Source organism: Acomys minous (assembly GCF_964271855.1).
Source record: "Acomys minous genome assembly, chromosome: 16".
Taxonomy (NCBI): Eukaryota; Metazoa; Chordata; class Mammalia; order Rodentia; family Muridae; genus Acomys; species Acomys minous.
The window spans coordinates 39,760,065-39,784,269 of record NC_140498.1 but is presented as its reverse complement, the minus strand read 5'-3'; the positions used below and the strand labels follow the sequence as shown (position 1 = coordinate 39,784,269).

Genomic DNA, 24,205 nt, shown 5'->3' with positions numbered 1-24,205 from the left:
GGGATGTGCGGCAGGTCCACGGACCTGAGAGTGAGCTGACAGAGGCTGGCCTTCATCAAGCTAGGTGCAGGGGACAGTGAAGGACAAAGTCACGATAAGCAAGCGGATGTGGGACGAGGCTCAGAGAGTTAGTGGTGAGAGGAGGGGCCTTGAGGCCACTCAGGGACATCACTACCTGCCACGGCCCTATGATGGCATCAGTGGGGAGCTCTGTGGGCCCAAGCTGTCACCCCACACAGGGGCTTCACAGCACAAACCCATAAACAGATGTGGGGGGGGGGGGAGGGAGCCTACTGGGCCTCCTCAGAGCATTCTTGCTTCCTCCAATAGTGGGAGGGGGGCACACAGAGGAGTCCGTACACACAGTTGGGACTTACATCACGTGGGACTATAGGCCTTGGTTTAAATGGATCACACTTTAAAGCACCACCCACAAGGGGCATTATTTGGAAGTGTTTGCACGTACGAGTACACCCTCTCCCTCTCTCCACCAACCCAACCCCCACCACCTCCTTCCCCTCCATCCCCACGTCTCTCTCCACAGCAGCAGGCCCCCAGTGCAGGAACTGGCCACCCTGACAGAACTGCGATTCCCCTGTGGCCACCAGGAACTAGGTATCTCTCACTGGCTGCCTGCCTGCCCACCAGCAGCCTGCCGACCGCAGACCAGGACCCCAGGGAGTCTCCTGGCCAGTGCCATACCAATTTGCCGGGTCTGGCTCCCGTCCAACCACCCGTGTCTCAATCGATCCCCTAATAACTCGATCCATTATGTTGAAGCAGGATTCTTGGAAACCGGCAGGAAAAGGAAGCTCTGCGAATCGTCTGAGTCATTTTTTTTTTAAACTAACAATGGGGCATCTCTCCCCTCCCAGTGCGGCAAGCCGCACTGCCTCCGCGTGTTCTAGGAGGTGCTGTGCCATGTTGCTTTGGGTGGTGCTGGCTATCCTTGGAGGGAGAGGTGGGTCAGGGCGGTTTTATGCAGAGCCTCGCCTTCCCAAGGGAACTGATAAAAGCTCATCCCTTCTTCCTCTAAGGCTGGCTCCGTACCAGCTTCCAACCCATCAAGGCTGGCCGGCCCTATGGCTCTGACTGCCCACAGCTGGGGAATCCTGGTGCTATCCCCCTCCCTGGGAGCCAGGGACACACCCACACACACACACACACACCCGCAAATTGGAGGATAAGCTCAATTTACACTTGGCTGTGGGAGTGTGTTACTCATGGTTCTTCAGCACCTCACAGTTAGCAATGTGCACCTCAGGGTCCAGCACTTAACAAAGGGTGGAAGGGAACTGTACCCAGCCTTTTCCATGGCCTCAGAAACCCAAGGTGAGGCAGCCAGCCCAACACACAGAAGCAGAGACATGGCCCATATCCTGGGCGATGGGGGTGGGTGAGGATGGGGGAGCTCAGTCTACAAAAAGACCAGAGAATTCTCTGCGGCGTGACAGCATAAATCCTTCCTCCCATGCCTTGCTCCTGTACACGGCACAATTCTCCATCAAGCCAGGTGGCTGAGACCCCCCCAAAGATCAACACGTTCCTGCTCCCACTGAATCTCTGTGTTTGGGGAAAAAAACCAGCCATTTTTCATGAAAGAATGTGTTAAACACACACAAGGTGTTATTTTTAATGGTGTTTAGAAACAAACTGGCCGGTCAGGAGTTTTCAATTTCCCAGTTTAAGATTTATTTTTAAATGGTACGAGCATGTGTCTGTGCCTGTGTGTAGGTCTATGCACCGGATCTGGAATTACACATGGTTGTGAGCACCAGATATGGGCATGAAACTTGGGTCCTCTGTAAGGGCGGTACATGCTCTCCGTTAGTGCGCCATCTCTCCAGTCCTTAAGCGTCCAAGTTTTTAGACACCATTAGGATAGACCACCAGGACCTCACTCCAGCTGCTCACAGGCCCTCCTGCAGCTGCATAGGCTGGGTGGATCCTGAGACATCTGAGTAGGATAGCCATAGGGCTAGAGAGCAGGCTCAGTCTCGTCAGAAAACACAGGCTCAGACCTGAGTGCCCCCACTGTATCAGAGCTCTCATTTCCTCTAGCTGCCTGGCTGGCCTTCTGAAGACCCCACTCAGTATCAGAAGAGATCCCCCACTTCCCACCTGGCCAGGGTTCCTATGAGCCCCTGCACCCCATCCAGCCACAGATTCAGAATAGCGGCCCCGTAGCTATACCAGCTCAACAGCCCAACATCTCTAGGGGGCTCCATGCTGCTCTAGGCAGGGGCCTCCGCCTCCTCCAGACACCAACCACTTAACTTAGCACCCAGGCTCTCTCTTCCTGTTCCTAGGATGTTATACAAACCACCCCAGGGCAGAACTGACGGCCCTGGTCTCTGCTTAACCCCAGGATCTAAGTTGATACGTCTCACAAACATCCTTCGGGCTCTAAGATGACCCCAAGGGGACAGGGAGCATCAGTCTGGGCTACTGGTGGGCTACACAAGCTAAGAATTCCAAGTGGGGTATGTCCACCAGCGCTACCTCTGTGGGATGCCCGCCTGTCTGTCCCTGTGGCAGTGGTAGAAAGCAGGTTCCAAGGAAGCCGGCTGCTTTAACAATAAATTGCTTAATTAGGGAACCCCCAGGCTCCCATGAGGAGCCAGCGCAGTGTGGAGCACCGGATTGAGGGATGTTACCTGCTGTTCCCACATCTTGGGGATCCCCCCCACACACACCAAGGAGCTGATGCTTCCAGACTCGGCACACACACACTGCAGGTATAATCCTGACACCATGCGGCAGAAAGGCAGGCCAAGCCCCAGTGCAGGAGCCCCCACCCCTCCAGTGGGAGGATGGCCTGGGGGTGGGGGTCTCTCACAAGATGAGATAGCTATCCTAGCCCTACACACAGCTCTAGGCTCCACTAGGCGAGATGGGCGAGGGAGAACCCAGGGCTAGCCTGTGGCCCCTCTTACCACTGAGACAGCCCTGTCTACTCTGGCATGATCTCAGTGACATCTCCAGCAACTGTACCCAGAGACAGGGGACCTGCCAAGCAGCAAGTGTGAGGGGTGCAGGACCTGAGGCAGCTGCACCAAGTGGCGGGGAGAGGGGATGATTAGATGTCAACGATGCCTTTCCCATCCTAGGCACCTTGAAGTGGTACTGGCTCCCTGACCACAGGACCTACAACGGCCTGAGAAATTTCTAGAGGTGTGGGCCATCCTTCCCACCTCCTCTGATATGAAGGCCAGGGTGAAGTAAGGGGACGGTAGCCACATTTTGACGAATAAACAGGGATGAGGTGGAGAAGATTCAGGAGACTCTGCCTGTCCTTGAGTAAGAACTGCTTAAAACGGATGGTGTGGACCAAGATGGCCAGCAGCTATGGAGCTGGGCTCAATGGACGGAAGACAGGGAAAGCAAGCACTGGCTAGGTGTCAGGTCACAGGCTCCCTGGGCTCTGGGTCCCTGCAGGCTATGAGGAGTTAGCCTCGTAGAGACTGAAACATGAGCACACCCAATTTCCTGCTTCCCCACAAGATTCAGATTTTAGTTCCAGAAGCTCCCATGTCACTGCTGAGTGGTTAAAAAGGTCCGTGGAGAGGCCTCTGTAACCCACCGGTTCTATGGCCAGGAGCCTGCAGCCAGCAGGTAGGCTGTGGTGCTCACCAGCACCTTGCTCCATCAAATGCCCCTGGCCTTGGACCCTGGGGCGCCCCCTCCTCTCCCAGTTACTCCAGTCCCACCTCATAGAGGCCAAGAACCCTTCCAGGGGAGAGAATCTGAGTTGTGCAAGGAAAAACAGACACGGGGAAGGATACTCCATAGGGTAGGTAGTAGAGGGTTCCAGAATGCCACCAAGAGAGGAACTATCAGCCCTGACTACAGGGATGGGCTAGATCAGGTGAAGACCTGGAGGAAGGCAGGATGGGAAAGACTCTGCTCGGGTCTGTGGGAATTTTGGCAGTAGAGGCTGAGCCAGACACAGGACGAGCCCCTCAGTCTGTGCCTCTATCTCCTCAGGGTCAGGGACACCTGAGTCTTGGTTCCTGGGCCACCAGGCAGTGCTACGGTCCCCAGGCAAGATCCCTCTCGGCTCTCCTGTATGTCCTCTAGACAAGTTGTGGCCATAGACACACATGCGTACACAGAAGGAGAGGTCCAAGCCCTGCTGCCTTAGAGGATCAAGTTGTGTGGGTCCTGCTTATAAGGGCCCCTACCCTCTCCCTGTAGCCTCCCACAAGCCTGGGTAGCTGGGCAGAGAGAGGTGGGGGTGATAGCCCCTCACTCTGTTGACATGGCAACCAGGAAGGCAGCCCAGGGCCTCATCAGACCAGTCCTTGCAGATTGTATTTCTTAATTAAAACCAAGCAGCCACCATCAATCGTCAGGCGGTCCTTACAGCCCATAAAGGAGCCAAAAGTGGTGGCCATGAGGGGTTCCCTGCTGCTGTGTTCCGTTTCTGTCTCCCTATGTGACAGCTGGATGCACCCAGGACTGCTGCCAGATTCTGCTCCCTGTCCTGTGGGCTCCACCCAGGATGCCAGGTTGGCAGGACAGCCTGGACACAGCATGACCTCTGACCCCCTTCCCAAAGAGCCATAGAGCATGCTGGGAGGGGGCTGCCCTCAGAAAGAAGGTCTGGAAGAGGACAGTGCTCACTACCCTGGGCACCCCTGCAGAGCTGGTGAAGATAGTTAGGGCTGGCAGGGGTAGGGGCTAGGGGCCAGTCTCTACCTAGGTAGTTCTTTGACACCCTGCAACCCCCCAGACAGCTGGAATGGGAGGGTGGCTAAGAAGGAGGCACTGAGAGGCAGGCAGAAACTCCAGCCCAGCACATAAACAGTCTAAATTAGGAATTAAAACAGCCCAAAGCCAATCCCAGCCATCGGGCAGGGTGTATTTCAAAGGAGCAGGAAAACACGCCTGCTACAAGTACTAAATTTCCCAGTATGATGGTAGCCAAGGACGTGTGTGTCCACACATACCTGCATGGACACAGCCCTATGTGAACATGGACAGCTCACCCTAGGGACAGGGACAGACTAGAGAGGGAGACAGACAAAGGCTCCCCCAGGGAGAGACTGGGCAGGACTATCCCAAGCCCCTCACATCCACAGCAGACAGACTATTCTGTGGCTTCCTGCCAATCCCAAACCCACACCCCCCCCTCCTTCCGCCCAGCTCCTGGCTTCCAGAGGAGGAAGCCCCAGGGCTTGAGGCCTGGGCTGAGATGAGACGTTCCTGCCCTGTGACTGGGCCCCTGCCAGCCCTGGCCCTGCTCCTCCAGGAGAGACACAGGGTGACAAGCAGGCACAAGGAACCCTAAGCAGATGTGGGAGAGGGGCAGCACTGGGAACACAGCAAGACCCTTATGCCTGGGCTGTGGCGTTTGTAACCCAAGGTTAAGAGCAGATGGTGGTCGATGGAGCTTCTGCACCTCTTCCCACCCCACCCCCACCCCCCCACCCCCCCCACCCCCGCCACAGTCTCTCTTGCCTGCCTGACCCACCCCCGTGCTTGCAACACTGTTGGAGGGAGGGAGCTCTAAGATGGAGCTTGGACAGAGCTGCCCGCCAGGGTCCCTGGGTTCCAGGCTAAGGACAGGAGCTTCGCACAGGGGTTACCTATGGGCTAGGAAGAAGAGCAGGCTCAACCCGGCAAATCCCATGATGCCACAGGGGTAGAGGATTAACCAGCCTGGTCACTCCCTGGGTTGATTCTAGGTCTGGGGGTGAAGAATAATTGCTTCCAGTTGGAGGGCAAATGAACTCAAACACTCTGACAACCAACTCTACTATCTTCTGACTATGTGTCATGTCTGACACTGTCTCAGAGGCCTGACCTTTGACCACACCCCATTTGTCAGGCTGCTGTTTCCTCTAACGTAAAGCCGGAAACCCAAGCCCATGACCACCAGCACACATCAGGAGACACAGGCCTTGGGCCACACAGTCTAGCAATAGGGACTCTGCCACTACCCCAGGGAACAAAGGTAGACTCTCAGAATCCAGGTGACCAAGGGGTACGAAATCTGGTCCCAACACCATCAGCTGCCACCATGGCCATCAGCAGCTCCAAATTCACCAACATACCAAGACACTAAAAGTCTACCCGAGTGAGTGCCTCGGCCACAGGGGTCACATTGCCGCAGTGGCCTAAAAAGAGAGAGACGCTGCTGGTGTCCCCAAGTTGTGGGTGCTTGGCCCCTGGCCAACCAGCAACTCAAGTCTACTCTACCCCCCCGACCCGACTCCCTGCCATATTCATTTAGCCAGATCTCCAAGGCTCACGGGTCTACAACCTACAGAGGCAAACATTAACCAACCACCCAAGCTCTGCAACATGAGGTGTGAGGAGAAGCCAGCATCACTGAGAAGTGTCTAGATGATAAAGCTCACTGCTGAGGGCGTTTCCAGAGATGACTGAGAAGGGGCATTGCCTGGTGTGCAGGCAGCACCATCCCATGGTCCTGGGACCTAAAAGGAAGAAAAGGAAAGAGGACAGAGCCCACTGACATACAGTTATTCCTGCTTCCGGGCCATCACACACTTCCTGGATATTCAGCTGGAAGTAATGAAGGCAACGGACCATGGGCTGACACTTTTGAAACCATGAACCAAAACCGGTCGTTCCCCTAAATTTTTTTCTCTCAGCCATTTGTCACAGAGATAAAAACAAAACAAAACAAAACAAACAAACAAACAAGAAACCTGACTCATCATGCAGGAGCCACAGATGTGTCCTACAACAAAGGGGTCACATGCTGATTCCTGGACCCTGACAGGGCCTAGCACTGTGTGGGCACGTCATCCTCTCTGGCCCTTCCCACCCACCCCATGCCCATCTTCTACAATCACATCATAAACAAGCAAACTGAAGCTGAGAGAGCTCTGCCTGCAGCTGCCCAAGGCCCTCATATCAGCCTCCTTGAACAGGACCCCTCCCTTCCCTACAAGCCCCTACAAGATGCTCTGAGAACCCAGGCTGGTGGGAACTAGGGCCATCCCCTGATCCACCAGCCGACCTTGGCCAGCAGTCAGCCCAGGAAGGGATCACTAGGTTGGCTATCTCAGGCCCTTGCTTGAGGTTTACGCCAAACGGTCCACTCCGGGATGCCGCAGACTCTTTCTTCCCTTTGTCCTCTCTTGGATCCTGCTCAACTATTTACTGAAAACCCACTTCAGTGTCTCACTTGAACTCAAGGGTCTTCAGCACTTCCCCCATGGCAGGCTTAAGCCACACAGCACCTCTCCAGACCCTGAGACCCTTTCTCCATGTATCACCTGGTGGGCAGGACAGTAGGATTCAGGATGGCCTATTGTTTCTCCAAGGCCCATAGGGCTCCATCCAGCCGGCAGCCAGGGGCCAGCAAGGCTATGCCAAGTGTCATCTCATGAGTCCTATTTTAGGCCCAGCTTGTACCCTTGCCTACTGGGGCACTTCATAGTAGGCACCCTGACCTACCCTGTCCATGTAGAGTCCTCTGCCTAGCAAAGCCTGAGACAGTGTATCTGTTCTCCACATCTTGGGGATCCCATGTATGGCCCCAGAGGAAGGGTTGTGCTCCAGGGACCCTGGTGGGGCTGGGAGCAGCTAGGATCGCACTTAGAGGCTTTATGTAAGCATAAGCGGGCAGCTGGCTCCTGGGGCCAGGCCGGTAAACCAGGAGCTGGCTGGGGATTAGTGACAGGCGTTGCCACGGCAACCCAAAGAGAAGGAAGCATGCCTGGTCTGAGCATAGCTCAGCCTTGCTCTAGCTCCGCAAAGGTAAGAGGAAACCCCAGAGATTCATTAGCAACAGGTTCCCATGGCAACCGCACCAAGCTCATTAATAATTTTTTTTTTATTCCAAGTGTGGGTGTTAAAATCCTCCCGAGAATGAAGGGAGGGACGGATGCAGAGCAAACACACACGCCAGCTACTCCTACCCACGGCCCAGACGCCACCTGACAGTGACACCTGTCCCCACCCCAACTAGGAGCCAGGACCTAACTGTTCCTCATAGTAGGAGGCAGCCAAACTCAAGGACCACAGCCAAGACCCCCTACTTCAGACCTACTGGAGAGGCTGCTACACACCAGAGATGCCACATGTCCTATCATGACATGACACCTTGGGACCCAGGCTCATAGGTGGGATAAAGGGTTAGCAAGTGGGGGATGTAAAACCCCTGGAAGTTTCTTATGTGGCCAAACAATGTTCCCACGTGAGCCAGCAATTCTGTTCCCAGCATCTACCCAGGAGGACTAAGCCCAGGGGATGGAACTGAATTCAGAACTTCCCTGTTCACAACAGCACTCTCCGCCTGGACACCTGTTAGTCCATTAGCACAAAAGCTCCACCTGCACCTTGGAATAGTACCCATAGAAGAAGATTTTCAGGTACTGGGGCCTGCTACAGTGAAACTAGACCTCAGAATCGGACGGTTCACGGTGCTCCGTCACCAGCACATGCAAGCACATGATACCGTCAGTACACGGGTACCTACAGAACAGGGTGGTGTGGGAGAAGACGGTAGCCGGCAGAGATGGCATGGGCGTGGTGCTCTCCCTGCCTTGTGAGAAGTGCTCTGAAGCATACAGCAGCAGCCACGATGCCCAAGTGTAAGACAAGGGTGACAGATGCAGAGCTGTACACTGTACGAGTTACTCAAGGGACCCATGATCCACCCAAATACTTCATGCAGTGTTGGGGGGTCAGCCTACCACTTCCAAACCCTGCAAGGTAGCAGTTGCTGGCTTCACTGAGCCCCTGGGTGGAACACATAGGGGGTTGGTGAGGGGTGAACGGGATGCAGGCCCTTGGGCATGTCATGTGCCAGCCAGCCAGGCAGGTGACTGAAGACCACTGACTTCTGGGACAAGCTGGCCCAGCAGGAGCTCGGCAACATTTAGGGTCACATGGCCGACTCCATGAAAATCACTGTTTCCACACTGGGTCCCAGACCACCTCGCAGGGTGGAATGCACTCTCTTACTGCCCGCCACTCCATGCTATCTGAGGCCTGATGTTCCTTTTATTAGTCCTTGCCGGGCTCCAGGAAAGCATCAGGAAACAAGAAATCCCTGCGGCCGCCCCTGAGAAACTCTTGGTGGGAGCTCACGACCAGGGACACGATGACAAGGGAGTGGCCACAGAGGTGTGGCAATGTGTAATTAAAAGGCAAAAGTCAGGAGCCGTTTGCAGCCTGCGCCACACAGCTGCTCCCACCCCACACTGTAAAAAGAGCCCAGTAGGCCAGGCCCAGACAGCCAATTTCCCAATTAGAAGCCACGAGCCCGCCCATGCACAGGGCACAGCCTAGACCATTCTTTCACAGCAAACGCGAAGAAACCAGCTTTCCCCCTGACACTCTGTGACAACAGTAAAGTCAGTAGGGAAGGGTGGGGGATGGGGCTGCGGGGCACCAGCCTGCTGTCAGGGTGAAGCAAGCAAAGCTGTAGCCAGTGTGTACCTTGGGAATGGTGGAGCACACTGCCACCTGGGGATGGAGTTGGGGACACATGGAGGATGACAAGGACTGGGGCGTGGGGTTGGGAGGGGATGGGTGGCCTGAAGGCTTCTCCCTCTGGATCTCTGAATTTGCCAAGGTTGATGTTCCAGTGTTGGGGTACCAAGCACCCACCCCGGAAGCTCTACTGGACCAGGCCTTGGTAGGTAAAACTCTCTACCCCTTCTCAGCCCACACCAACCTCCCCTTGTGGTTTCAGGCTGGTTGGACAGTGCAATGCCCATTTGCTTGGTGACCCAGATCCCAGTGTTGAGAAGCACGCAAGGTTCTGGATATTATGGAGGAATGTGGCAGCAGGCCCAGCTTCTGAGACAAGCACTGTGGCTTGGTATCTGCTACTGGTTGGTGAGCCTTTGCCCCCAGGCCCACCTGACAAGCTTGTTCCTGTCTGGCTGTCTGGCTGTTTGGCGCTGGCTGGCTTGGGGAACGTTCCTCTTGGCGCTGGCACAGGGGGACACAGTGGCATGGGGAGCGATTCTTGGGCAGTGGCCTCACCTCCTGGATAGCTGCCTTCCCTTCGGCACCCACAAGCTGCTCCACAGGAAATCTTCAGGGCCCCCTTCCTCACCAACAGTTAGCACTACCCATGCCCATGTCACTGACAAGTGTGTTTTACATCCTAGAACCTCCACGGAACCAAACTGCCTGGGATTCAGTGCCTGGAGGGCTGCTCCTGGTGGATACACAGTTTAGGGGCAGGGTGGTGGCCCTGAAAGGAGAGGAAGCCATCAACCCCCATGAGCTGGGAAAACACTAGGGAACAGGAAGGGCTGCTCCTGGTGGACACACAGTTTAGGGGCAGGGTGGTGGCCCTGAAAGGAGAGGAAGCCATCAACCTCCATGAGCTGGGAAAACACTAGGGAACAGGAATGACCCATACTCAGAAACTCAACTGGAGCCATGAGCCTCTGTGCCTCCAGGCCTCCTAGGCCTGAGTTACAGTGACCCACCCCCAGCTAGTCACTGACAATACAAGCAAACCTCAGACCAACCATGCCCTTTCTAGGGGACTCAGGCCTGAATCTCACAAAAGGAAGTCTGGCAGGGTCTGTTACACAGAAACAATGGAGACTGAGGCCCAACCTGGGACCGCAGCAGGTGTGCCACCAACCGCTGGTCCCACCAAGGCTCCGGGGAGGCGGCAGCAGCCAATCCACAGTGAGAGTCAGGACTGGTTGTGTCAGGGTTGTGAGGTAGGACAAGCCACTGGCAGTCCCAGGGCGTGGAGAGGGACAGAGCTTGGCAAGGACCATCCACACGCAAGCCATGCTGCAGAGGAGTAAACGGAGGCCCTGGCAGGCATGGGTAGCTACTTCACACACTGGGGTAGGGTGGGGACACATCCCTGCTGTTCATCATCTCACAGGACAGGGGCTGGAGATGTAATCAGGCAGGTACCATCTCACCAGGCCCGGCACCAGAGGCCTCCCTGGATCCGGGGTCTGAAGGGCTGACCAGAGCTATACCCACACAAGACTGTCAGATAGTGTTGATTCTGTCAGAGAGGAAGATCCCACACCCTGGGGAATGAAAGCCAGCTGTGTCCACACTAGGTAATGACAGTCCTCTAACATGAGGTGAGGTCACCCAATTCAGAAGATCCACAAAGACACAGGGGCTGGAGCTAGAAACTGTTGGTAGTGTGCGTGCCCAGCATGCACAAAGCCCCAAGCTGGAGCCCCACCCCCCACCCCCGCTATCATAAACTAGGCGTAGTGGTACAGACCTATGGTCCCAGCACTCAGGAGGCGGAGGCAAGGAAATAGAAAGTTCAAGGTCCTCAGTTGCATATAAAGCCAGAGCCAGCCTGGGCTACATGAGATTCTGTCTCAAAACAAAATGCCTAGGATGGCTCTGCAGGCAACCCCATGTCCCACCAAGCCTGATGGCAGAGTTTGATCTCCAAGACCCATATGATATAAGGTGAGAACCAACTCCCACAAGTTGCCCTCTGACCTCCACATGCGCAGTGGCACACATGCGTGTACACAGAACGTAATAATGCAAATCCCCAAACCTGGAATTCAGATGAAAAACCACTCTTACTCCGTTTCATTTCCTTTCTGGGTAGTTGCATTTGCATCTTGTGGCGAAAACACTAATGTCACAGGGTACCCTGAGTTTTCTCCAGCAGCAAGCCCCAGCCCAGAGCTGGCCTGTATCACCACAGACAGTACTAGAGAAGCTAGGCTTGCCTGCACCCACCCCAACACTCCTGCTATGAAACTAGCCTGGAAAATGGCCACATGGCTTCAGTACCCACAGCTGTTCCCTGTGGGGCAAGGAGCCAACTTAGCCCCTGACTTCCACACTAATGCAGATGATGCTGAGTGACAGCGATGGTACAGGAGGGTCCTAAGACCTGGCACACAGTTGCAGGAGACTTGCAGGTGCATTCTAGTCACCAGAGTGACACAGCAGGCCTAGGCCATCACCACCCCAGAATGGATGGAGGAAAGTGTCTTACAGGAAGTGTCCTATGGGCATCCTGCGCCTCACCGAGTCCGTAGTGTGGTAGGTGTGAGTGGGGACTGCAGCAAGTGCCAGCAGTCAGAGTGGAGGTCTCAGCCGGCCTCAGGCACAGCCAGGGCAAGGGCAGGAGACGACTGGGCTTCCCTCAGCAGTCCAGAAAGAGCCTGTCCATTTTAATGAGGCACTAATGCAGGCTGACTCACCCTCTGTCGGCCAGAGGCTGGACTGGCGTCTGCTGCCAAAGACAAAGGGACATGATAGGGACACCGCTGTGTGGGCCCCATGGACCCCATGCCCCTCTGTACCTTCCTGACAGCAGTGGCTGGGCATCTGGGCGGGGTTCTCATGCCTGTGTGAGAATGGACTGCTCCTCAGAGGACACCTACCAGGCATCCTTATACTGCTCCAACCCCAGGTCCTCCACAGGGTCCTTGGCTCTCATCAGGGCCCCCCATCATCTTCTGAATCATGAATGGGCCCTGACACAGTGAAGATGGTGGCCGCGGTTCCTCCAAACAGGGGTGCAGGCCCTCAACTTGTAGGCTACCTCTCCTGCTTAAAGCATAGAACAGAGAAAGTTGGGCATGGACCCCAAGAACAAAGAAATCTTGAGGAGCCGGGCGTGGTGGCCCACATCTTTAATCCCAGCACTCGGGAGGCAGAGGTAGGTGGATCACTGTGAGTTCAAGGCCAGCCTGGTCTACAAAGCGAGTCCAGGAAAGCTAAGGCTACACAGAGAAACCCCGTCTCGAAAAACCAAAAAAACCCAAAAACAAAACAACAACAGTCTTTAGGTTCAGTTATCCTCAAGGCAGGAGCACACGGCCACTAGCCAGGAAGTACCCCAGGACAGCTTCGAGGTGACCACAGGACCATACTTTCACAGGGTAACCACAGGAATAAGTACCCCAAGAGTCTCCCTCCCAGGTCACAGCTAACGCCTTGCAGCCACCCCTGTTCATACCTACCTCACTATCCAATGTTCAGCTTTAGCACAGCAGGGCCTGGAGGCCCCGGGAGAAACCTAATGGGCCATAATGTACTTCTCAGCGCTCTCTGCGCTAGGGCTGGAAGCTGGGGGCAGGGCACAGCAGCCTCAGACCAGAGCAATCTCCTCCCTGGCCATCCGCGGCTAACACTCCTCTCCATGGACACCAAGAGGAAGATGGTCCTGTTCCTCTGCGGACAGTTGCAACAGCTAGAGACAGGTAACATCCAAGCCCTTAAGGGGCCACAGTTCTGGGAGTCGGAACGCAGCTTTCACAGCCTAAGTGGGTTCATCTGTTGTCTCCCCTGTTCTGCTCAAGGACAGAGACCAGCAGGGTGGAGAGAGGGTGAGAAATCAGCAGGCCCCGTCATGGGCAGTGGCCTACGCTGTAAAAACTCACCAGAGGCTCCCATTTGGGGCATCTTCCAGAAAGCCCCAGCGCTGGATGGGAGTGGTTCAGATCTCCCTGGAGATCTCCATATAAACACTCCAGACACCTGCAGCAGCCCCTGGGAGGGGCCTCTGACCAGAGCAGGGAGGCCCATGCATGGCCTAACTGGCAGAGCAGGCAGTCAGAATGACCGATTTCATGGCTGATTTTCTCATCCCCCTAGGTGGCCCACCCCTTGTCTTAGAGCCTGACACTGAGCATCTGATTTATCCCAAGTGGCCACCTCCGTTTAGCACATCGCAGCCTCCTGCCCTAGCCAAGCAGAACTGCTCAGCTCCCTCCAGGAGTGGGGCATGCTATCTGGGAAAAGCTCATCCAGTCGTGCGTGCACAGAAGGGCAACACTCACAGCCATGTGGGGAAGCATGCCCCCGGCTGGGCTGGGTTCTGTCAAAAACACCACAGGCCGGCAGCCTCGAACAACACAAACTCACCCCTATTCAGTGTGGGCCACAAATCCCCCAGTCCCGGCCTCAGCAGGGACTGCTTATCTCCAAGGCTCTGGGGAGGCTTTGGCTGGCCTTCCACACCTCCTGGTGTTAGTGACAGTCCTTGTGTTGTGTAGCTGTGGTCATGCTGCTCCAGTCTCTCTCTCACAGTTGTCGCACAGCCTACCCTCTCCTCGCAGAGACTCCTGTCATTGGATCTGAGGAACCTAGTCCAACCCGTCCTCAGCTCAGTTACATCTGGAAATATCCCACTGCCAAATGAGGGACAGCCTCACATCCTGCTGGCCACAGACTCTTAATGGGGACAATGGCCAGCCTGGTACAGTGACTGAAGCACTGTGTGTGTGTGGCCTCCCTAACCATTCAGCTGGAGGCCAGAGGGCCACAGGGAAGAAAACCAAGGCCCGAAAGGTGATCTGTCCACAGAAACAATGCAATTTTGGTACCTCTTCCACTACCCTAACCTCAGAGGGCCCCTCAAATCTGCTTAAACTAAAGGTCTCACTATGCTCCAAAAAAACAAAACGAAACAAAACAAAAAACCCAAACCCCACTGAACCTACAGTTTTTGTCACTATAGGGACTACCCTAGAGTATGGGCCAATGCCACAGGGCCCAGTGAGTCCAGCTGTTACTAGAAGCAGCCCCAGGGGATGGGGCCTATGCCCACCAGCCGGAGTGCCTTCTGAGCACCTTCTACACCTGCCCTGCGTACACCAGACCTGGCTAACAGTCGCTCACCCTACACCACATCCAGCCACTGCACCCGCCCAGTCAGCACCCTACCCCTAGCTACTCTATGCACAACAAACCTGAGTCAACTGGGCTGCTAACCCTCAGCTATAGGGACTTAGGAACCAAGAGGTTTCATCTCCCCCAACTGTAAAGGCCACTGTCCCCTAACACAGTGTCACGGCGCCTCCCTTAGTCCTCATGCCTGTGAGAGGCCCAGAGGTTACCCTCCCGCCAATACCAAGGGCTTTGCCAGGTAAAGACTGGTAAAGAAGAGAGGGGCCAGAACTAAGTGGGGTGGCAGAGCAACCAGCTGAAGCCTCTCTTCCTCAGGCCACTGTCCCAGCCGCACCAACCTGGAGCCCAGCCTGGGGAGGGGACAGCACTAGCACGGTCCCAGAGGGAAGAGGACAGAGCAACCAAGCCAACCGCTGTGGCTGCCAGGAACATCCTGTGTGCTGCCAGGGTCAGGCCATGGCGGCTGCAGCAATCATCTCCTCCCACATAGCCACAGCAGGGGCTGTGGTCCACAGGCTTGCTCTGTTCCCCTGGCCTAAGCAGGGCCTCCGCCTATTGCCTGCTACAGCTGAGGTTCCATGCTGGGACCATGTGAATAAAGCACTGACTCTTTCCCTAACGGTCACATACAAGGAACACATTTTTGTGCCATGGCTCCTTGCTTCATGAAAAGAACACAGGTACCAAAGGACATACACAGCAAAGGGTGAAGACACCTGGCCGGACAGGCAGGGCTGAGGTCTTGCCCATGGGTCTCTGATCAGGAGGTGGTAGATGGGACCGGGTGCAGGGAAAGGTGTGCCTGCATCAAGCCAGATGGACCCTCCCCCAACTTGGGCAGTCAGAGTGACTGCTTTGATTCTAGGGTAATGGCTAACTTTTGGAGCATGGGAGAGGAGGCTTCTAGGTCCCTAGGCCCCAACTTGGGCAAAGGCTTGGGTAGCTAATGTGTAAAAAAAGGAGTCCTCTAGAAATCCCCCTGTAGCCAAGATCAGCCTGTGTTGGGCCAGGGAAGGCGGGCTCTGGACTGTCCAGCGTCCCTCTAGCCAAGGCACACACATCCCGATGGTGGAAGCAATGAGCTCACAGAGGCTGCCATCCCTAACCCAGCACCTAACTCAGCGTATTCCTCGGCCGTCCCTGATACCTGCCCCTGCTGCCAGAACCCCAATTTCCCTGCCAGCCTGTGGCCCACATCCTCCTCTTGCCAGGCACAGTGCCTACAGGGATTTAAGAAGCCAGAAGATGCAACAGCAGTGGCTCAAGCCTGATCCATAAAGCCCTTCCTGATAAAATGGTGAGTGGCTTGAGCATTGAGCCTAGCAGTCATTCCAGCCAGACACTCTGGGGATGTGGTACCCAGACCTTCTGCCAACTCTCAGCTGGGGATGGGACCGAGGTCTGGGAGGTTCCTTTCTTCGGCATCCCCGGCTCCCTGGACTGCATCCAGACTGCATCTGTCCCCTATCTCTAATCAAAGATCCAGCCCTACACCACCACAAGACACCTTGTTTCTGCCCAGCCTTTGTCTCTGTGGCCTGCCTTTCATCTCAGGCTTCGAAACTTAACGCAGGCCAACATTTCTTAGGGATGCTCCAAATTAGGCCAGGACTAGCCACCCAGGAGAAGAGAGATGGTTAAAGGCTCACTAGGAGGGAAAAGAACTTTTGAGTCGGATCCTGCTGCCCCTTCCCCCGGCAGGCTCAGCGGCAGGCTCAGCTCAGCACCAGGGCCGACATCTGCATAAACAAAGGTAACGGATTTGCACGCCTGACCTTGACTGCTCAAGACCGAGGATTGGGCTTGGCCACAGGCCGCTGCTCTGGATTCATGCCTGTTTGACAGACTGCCCCATCCCCCGCATTCTTCCACATCCTGACCCTGAATGGGGCGTCTGCCAGCAGCACTGGGAGCCAGGCCCACTGCACACACGAGGAAGCAAAGGGAGCTCCCGGACCACCCTGTCTGCTGCTGAAGGCCACGGAGACACCCACGGCCTGCACCAGTGTCTTACTCTGCTGGCATGGAGCTAGGGTGTCTTAGCATGCTATACAGGCCAAGCCTCCAAAGTAAGAGGACATCGGCACCCACTTCTCACTCTTTGTCCGGCAGTGCCCTTACACTCCTGCCTTACCTCAGTTTCTCATCCGGCAGGGTTCCAACACTGCCTCCTTCCCGAGGAACGGTCCAAAGCCCATAACAGGGAGCACACGCGCTCCCCGAGTCTCCAGGCTGGCCTGCTCGCTCCTCTATGATACCCCAATTCTCTATCTCACCCCATATCCCACACCCCTAACAGCAGGCCCTGGGGGGCCTGAGTCCTTTACAGCATGCTCCCCTGTATTTCTGATCAACTGTGGTCCCCACATACCCCAGGAGCAGAACCATGGCACTTGCTGGCCAGTCTGGTTCCTGCTCCTGGCTTCCGCTCACACAGTGGTCACCAAGTAGCTACCACCTCCCTGGTCCTGGTACCAGCAGCCTCTAGTCCAGACCCTGTACCCTCTAAAGGACCCACCTGCCACAGACATACAGATAGCTGGATCCTGGGTGGTTTTGTTGGAGAGACTTTTGCTTAATGAAGTAGCCAAGGTCACTGGTATTAGGAGCCCCATCCCTTCACAATTCCTTATACCAATCAGGGAAGGTGTACATGGAAAAGAAGTGTGTGGGGGTTTGCCACGGTGCCCATGTAGCTGGTGGCCAGGCCCTTGTGTCCATTTGAGGTGCTGAGACTATCAGAAAGGGGCAGTGGGTTTGATCAACACCAGGAGTGATTAGGTACAAGCAGGGTAAGGCCTACCAAAAGGAGCCAGCAGCCACGGGCTACAGAGGTGAGCCTAGGGCCACCTCCCGCTAGGTGCCAGTATACAGGTGGGCAGCATGTGGGTGAGGAAGGTGATGCCTCCATTAAGAGGGCAGAACTGTCAGCCCACCTGTCCACCGTATGGTGCTCTCTCCACAGCCCCAACCCAAATACACTAAGATAACAGCCATTCCTGAGCCATACAAGCAAGTCTAGGAGGCACAGTTCCTGCCAGAGCAAAGCCTGTCCTAGGCCAAGCCTCCCACCCCCCCCCTTCCTCATGGGTATTGTACCCTGCAGTCCTTCAGCAGGACATGCTCAGCCTCACTGGCATTGGGCCCATTTCGTGGAGGGATGAGACAGGAAATGTGACATCGTGGGTATGTCGGCTCCCTGATGTTTAAGGGGACCCCGTTCTGGCAGGCATCCATCTGGGGTCCTTCCCGACATCCCACTACCTCCACTGTACCAACTGAGTGCCAGAGCCATGGTGCACCCTCACCCAGACGTGGCATCAATCAACACACGACTCCCACTTGGTAGATGTTAGAGAGTGGCATGCAAGGTGTGGGGCGTGTGCCCTGCGACTCTTCTCCCAGCAATGACCTGCGCACACACTGGATGCTCAGCTCTAGGACCTTGGGGAAGGCTGCCTCCTAAAATGCAGGGCCAGCATCCCTAGGTAGAGAAGAGTGCCTGTCAGGACACAGGAAGCCAGTATTCCTCTCATCCATATCCCATAATCCTAACTGGGTAAGACTGGTGGACATTAAAGGAGACAGCAGCTGCCCCGCCAGAGTCTCCGGAGTCCAAAGAAGCTGTCATGGGCAGTTGACAATAAGAGAAAAGCCCAGCAAGGTGTCAGGTTATGGACAGAGAGGGTGGGGGCAGGGAAGGGCGGAATAACCATCCCCACCTAGGACCCAAGAAAACCCTTAAAGGGCCCCCCAAGAGACAACAACATTCCTCAGGCAGAGTACCAGCCAAGGCCACAGAAACCTGTGCTACTTAATATTCGTGGCTCAGAATTCAGGCCCAAGAGCCCCTAGAGGCCCAGTGACCCCCAACAATCAAGAATGGGTGGGTCCCCTGAGAGCCAGTCAGATGCTCTGAAGCAACTGAGATGGACTCGTTCTCAAAGCACAGGGTGCAGGCAAAGCAGAGCAAGGACAAAGACCTGTCTCCCCACCCCCCACGACCAGCACCCAGAGAGTCCCCACAGGGGACATGCATGCCAGTGGTGAGCCAGGTCCTGGCAGGCAGGCACCTTGGAGCAGCATGCCCTTGGACATCTCAAAGCATTCATTTTTAAAAGATGTCATAAGGACTTACTTAGGCTTGTCAAGTCAGAGGTACAGCAAACGAGTGAGCTTCCAAGCTGAGCTTGGCCCAACCAGTTCCTCTTCAACTACATGACCTTGACATGCCCTTCACTCTGTCAGTAATGGGGAAGGAAAGGTGAAAGGGGTTCCTCCTCAAGACTCTCACCTCTGAATACCTCAGATCTCCTCCTAGACCCTAAACACCCATAGCTCACTTCCTTTGCTAACAGGATAGCCAGGTGCCCACTCCAGAGCGTCATACCCCTGAGAGGCCCCACCTTCCCTTGCTGGGACAGGCAACTGCACTGCAGGCAGTTCTGGGTCAGGAGCCTGGGGTGGGGTGGGGGAGCCGGGGCAGAACATAACCCAGCAGAGCAGGCTACAACACACGGGTCCCACCCACCTTCCTCTATAAATAAGCCTGTGTAGGAGAAACAGCGCTCTCCCCCAAAAGTTCCAGCCCAATTGTATTTTTAAAGAGCAAACTAAATCAATAAAGACAAAAGCTGTCCTTGGAGGCTCCTTTGCCACGCGGATGGGAGACACCATCCAGGCAGAACCAGGACTGCGGTGTATATGGGAAGCACGGCTAGCCATATGAGAGTTCCAGAAAAGTCCCGGATAAGAAGAAGGTACTTCCCTATGTTCCAACAGCCAATGGAAGGCCAGCTATGGCTAGTAGGCATTTGCGGGGAGCCAGCAGCTGCTTCTCAGAGCAAAGGTTCACCTGAGCAGAGCTGACTGACATTCCTCCCTCTGGGAAAGACAAAAAGTCCTGCTGACACTGTCTACCTACAGGGAGAACTGAGGCTCAGGAAACACTCTAGCCACAGGACACTACACAGTCCCTTGTAAAAATCCTGGCCACACCAATCACCCAGCACCCCCACCCCACCCCCTGCCTCATACGAAGCCACCCCCTCCCAACTCCCAGGAATGTAAAGGGCCTCAAAGAGCTGGAAAGCCTCGGCGCACATGGGCTTCCCCAGTAAGCTGATCCCCCGCCTGTCCAGGCATGCAACTTATTTTAGGATCTCCCTGAGGCCCAGGTTCACACCCCTACTCCAGAGCCTGGCATCTGCTGGGGGGTCAAACCCATCTCCATGTGGCCAGGGCTCTAATGAACCCACCCCACTGGACAGATGCACAGTGCTGACAGGGCCAAATAAGCTGGGAAACCAGCTCTTTGTGCAAGGCATCTCCCTAGCTTGGGGGTACTCAGAATCCCTGGTTCTCAGAGGTAGGAGAATGAAGCTGTGTTCTGAGGTACACACGCCAAGAAAATGGGGGGTGTGGCAGGGCTGCAGGCATAGCTGGCAGCTCTGAGAGGAGGGATGTACTTGAGGGCAGGAAGGGGAGCACCCACTTGCATTCTCTGCCCAGCTGAGAGCTCTCCTCACCTTCCTGCCCTCTCTTCCAGGACTGGTAACACCTGAGTCTCTCTCAGGCCTCCAAGGGCATCTTTCCACTTTAGGTCACAAAGTTGGCTCAGGCCAGGTGGCAATGTTGGTTCCACGACCCTTGAGGACTAACTCTACTTTTCTGGAGCCATCTCATCCCCACCCTTCCCTGCACACAGCAACGCAAACAACCTTGTTAGAAGTCCTCAGGGACACAGCAGCTGGAGAAGCAGGGTCAGCCTCAGCCTCCTATGCCTGGCTGCCAGGACAGCAAGCCTAGACCCACTCCATTCTTCCCCTAGTTTGTACCTCTTGGGAACAACAAACTCAGGCCTTAACTCGGGGCTGGCCTTTGTCCCCCCTCCTAAAGTCCACAGTGGCCCTACCCAATGGCTCACCACCACTCCCAGCCACATCACCTCCAGTCTAGATCCTGTAGAGGGGGCAAACTGACAGCTGACATACAAGGTCACCCTGTTCCTCCTGCACAGAGGGCCAGCCAACCCAGAGGATGCCCACCAACCAACAGTCACCACAGTTGGCTGCAGAGGACAAAGACGGTAGGCACTGGAGCCCAACCTGGCTCCAAGGAGGCCACAGCCAAAGCCCTGGGACCACCATCCTCCTTTATAAGCAGAGAAAAATCTGACTCACCCAGTGTTTGGATTGGAGTGAAAAGAAACACGGGCTTTATTACTTTTTTTGGTACAGATTTCTCTTTTGTATTTAATATTTATACAGTTAAACACACAAGGTAGAGAAACATATACACACATTGCTCATTTTGCCTCTGCCTCGGACTCTGCCGAAGAGTGTTTATGGGCCCATGTCAACTCCCCTTGGCCCTCCACCCACCCAGGCCAGGAAGGCAGCTGCAGCACCCACAGCCCAGCCTACCCTGGTGACCAGCTCCAATGAGTTTGGGGGGGGGGGGGAGGAAAGAAAGGAGCAAGTAATACCAAGCATTTTTTTCGGCTCTTCAGAGACTGCCAGTCCCCCAAAGGCCACCTACAGGAGTGGGGATGGGGAGAAGAAGTCTCCTTTTGCACCCTAGAAATGCCTTCAGCACTGACCCAAGCCTGTTCTGGAAGCTTCTGTGAAAGTCTGTGGCCTTGGGGCCAAGAGGGGAGAGAGAGAGAGAGAGAGAGAGAGAGAGAGAGAGAGAGAGAGAGAGAGAGAGAGAGAGAGAGAGAGACAATCCCTTCCTCTCTAGTCAGGCAACTGTGGATGTGGAGAAGGGGGCTAGCTGCCTCTCTGCCCTCCCCACCCCCAGCTGCGCATGGCTTAAATCAGGCCCTGAACGGACTTCAGCCTTGAAGAGTGAGTTCTCAACCAACGTCACTGCTTCTCCGCGGAGAACAACCAGGGACCAGCCCTGCCCGGTACACGGCGCCCACAGAGCAGGTGGAAAACTTTCTCCCCTTCCGGTCTCCCCGTCTCCAGTGAGGGTCTCCACACAGGCTCAGGTGTTCCTTTGCAAAGCTAAGAAGGCGGGGATTCCCACCCCAATCCCCAGACGGTAGGATCGCAGGAGTTAACTACCTTTCATTCTCTTCCAAGCCGGCGGCATCCTCACTGCTTCTGCCCATATTCTCCCGTCCCGAGCTACCTCCGAACCCAGATCCCACTGGCGAGTTCCGAAGCGTAACCTTAACCATCTCGGAGAAGAACGCTGCCCTCGCACCCCTACCCAGCCCGCGCCGGATCCCACAAGCCAGGGTTCGCAGAGGGAGTCCCACACCCCAGTCCCCAGCGCCCTGCCAACCCTGTAAGGATATGGGTTACAAACCAGTCGGAGACACCAGCTGCGCGGCCGCGTGGTCTGCCCGAGGCAGAAGAAGACCGTGGCCGCCAGTGCCGGGTATGGGACGGGCTGTTCCTCGTCGGCGCCCAGATCCCCACCACACTCAGTCGCTGGGCTCTCCGGAGCCAACACGCCGGACCCGGATCCTCGCTGCTCCTCGAGCCCTGGTGCCCTAGGGCTCGCTGGGGAAGCCCTTACCGGCGCCGCAGGGGCCGGAGGCGAAGCGCCCAGGGGCACCCGGACCTCGTCCGCAACCAACGTGCCCTCAGTCATGGTGGCAAAAGGCAGCACCTGCGGAGAGAGGGCAGGCGGTGACCCTGGCCCAGGAACGACGCCCCCGCCCCGCCTCAGGCGGAGCGGAGCTACGGGAACAGCCGCGGACGCCGGGATGTCTTTGTCTCTCCTTATTAGAGACAAATGCGCCCCCCGCCCCCTCCCGCCGGCAAAGGCTGGCAGCCCCACCCCCAAGGCCGAGGCGAAGGGTTGCGGGAACCCTAGGGGCTCCGCGCCCACAGAGCTCAAGTTCAAAGGGTCCCAGGCGCGCAGTAAGCGCGCGTACCCGCCGTGTCTCACCTCGCTCCAGCGGTCAGCGGCGTCCCCGCGGGCATACCCCGGGCGACGCTGTCACTGGGGACCCAGTCCGGAGCCCAGAGCTGTGCCAGTACCGCCTCCTCGGCCCGCGCCCCCGGCCCACCCGGCACCAGCTCTTGCGGAGGCTCTAGCTCCGGCCCGCCCAGCAGCAGCAACGGTGTCCCGATGCGGAAAACCGCTAAATGCACGGCGGGGCGGGCGCGGACCGCAGGCACGGGCCGGGGGCGCGGCCGAGACGGAGACGGAGCGAGCGAGCCCTGGAGCCCGTCCGCGCTCAGCGCAGGAAACTTCGGAGTGAGCAGGGACGGGGGGCGGGGCGGCGGGGGCGGCCTAGGGGGCGGGGCCAGAAGAGCCGGGGCGGGACGGGGGCGACCCGCAGGGACCGGGATAGGGATGAGAGAGTGGGCGGGGGTCATCAGCCCAGCCCGCTCCCAGCCCAGACGCAAGCTATCTCACGACACCCCGTGGTCTGCGCTTCTCCGGTGCGGGTTCCCCGCCTGCCCCAAGTCCAGGACTGGGCGAACCCGGTCCGCGCCCCCCTCCCCGACCTCTCCTCCCGCCCCACACCATCTCGTGGGAGAACACGGCAGCAGGGGGCGCTCGCAGGGATGCTCGGGCGAGGGGCGGGGGAAGCGCCGCCAACGTCCTTCCCCGCCCCCACTGCGGGGGCGCGGAGCCGGCGGGGACCCCCTCCTTTCCTCGCGCGCCGCCCCTTCCCTTCACTGCTAGGGTCGGCCTAGGGGGGCGGGGCTCAGCAGGCGTGGGAGGCACGCCGTGATCATGTCCTCGAGGCGCGTGCCCTTCCCCCACCGCGTGTGTCTTGGGTGTGCCGGGGCACCAGTGTCCTAGCGCGCGCGTGGGCGACATGGGGCGCGATGCACGACGCGAGAACCGATTGTCCTGGGGCAGTCCGGGTGCTCCGGTACGCAGCTCCCCCACACTCCCCCCAGTTTCCGCAAACTTGCCGGTGCCCATCCCCCCGCCCCTCGTGGAGACTGGGGCGCACTGAAGGACCTGGTTAGGGAGTGCAAGCTGAATGGGGCCTCCCAGCACCCGCTGGCACACAGAGGGTATACCCTGAGCATATCGTTGAATCTCCCTTCATACTCCAGGGGTTGTATGGCCCTTGTCCCATGAAGGCATGAGCAGAGGGGCTGCTCCCCCTCTTCCATCCGCTGAAGGTATGCAGGGATTTTTTTCTTTCTTTCTCACAATTACTACTCTAGGGTCATAAAATTCCAGCTCCTAGGTGTGTGTGCACTCAAATTTCAACCAACAAGGAGCTCTTTCACCTTCCCTTCGGCCCTGTTATTGGTCCACTCCTGTACTAGACAAAGACCAGCCTCCCTCTCTTTGCTCTGGGGCAGCTGGGCTCTTTGGAGGGCCGTAGTTGCATAGCAAACCAATGCCTGGATGGGCAACTGGCAGGGTGAGCTGTAGAGAAATGGCTCTGGGGCTCAGGGAGGATCTCACAGCTGGGCCTGGAAAGGGCACAGACTGGAGAAAGATGGTGGCAAGCAAGAACCATGTGCTCTGTATGTTGGTCCAGGCAGGGCAGGTCCCTGGGCCCAGCAGCACCTCCTCTTGTATATGTGAACTTTTCAAGAAAAGGAAAACATTTACTCTATTTAATGCTCCTACTTACCAGTGGGTGGCTGCAGCTCATAATTAAGGTCCTCGGAAGAGCAATTAAGGA

At 56.5% G+C, this 24,205-nt stretch overlaps 1 protein-coding gene across 2 annotated transcripts in view; it reads right to left on the bottom strand.

Moving 5' to 3' along the window:
• Nucleotides 1–23,294, bottom strand: part of CACNA1H (calcium voltage-gated channel subunit alpha1 H) — a 59,767-nt gene extending 36,473 nt beyond the window's left edge. Inside the window, exons 1-2 of one of the 2 annotated variants that reach the window (XM_084763137.1) lie at nt 22,492–23,294; nt 21,893–22,209 (exon numbers count right to left, since the gene is read on the bottom strand). In XM_084763137.1, the coding sequence (XP_084619263.1) occupies nt 21,893–22,191 (299 nt within the window). In that variant the 5' untranslated portion in view covers nt 22,192–22,209; nt 22,492–23,294. The remainder of the gene's footprint in view (nt 1–21,892; nt 22,210–22,491) is intronic. The other variant, XM_084763136.1, reaches the window with a different exon arrangement.
• Between the last annotated feature and the right edge of the window lie 911 nt (nt 23,295–24,205).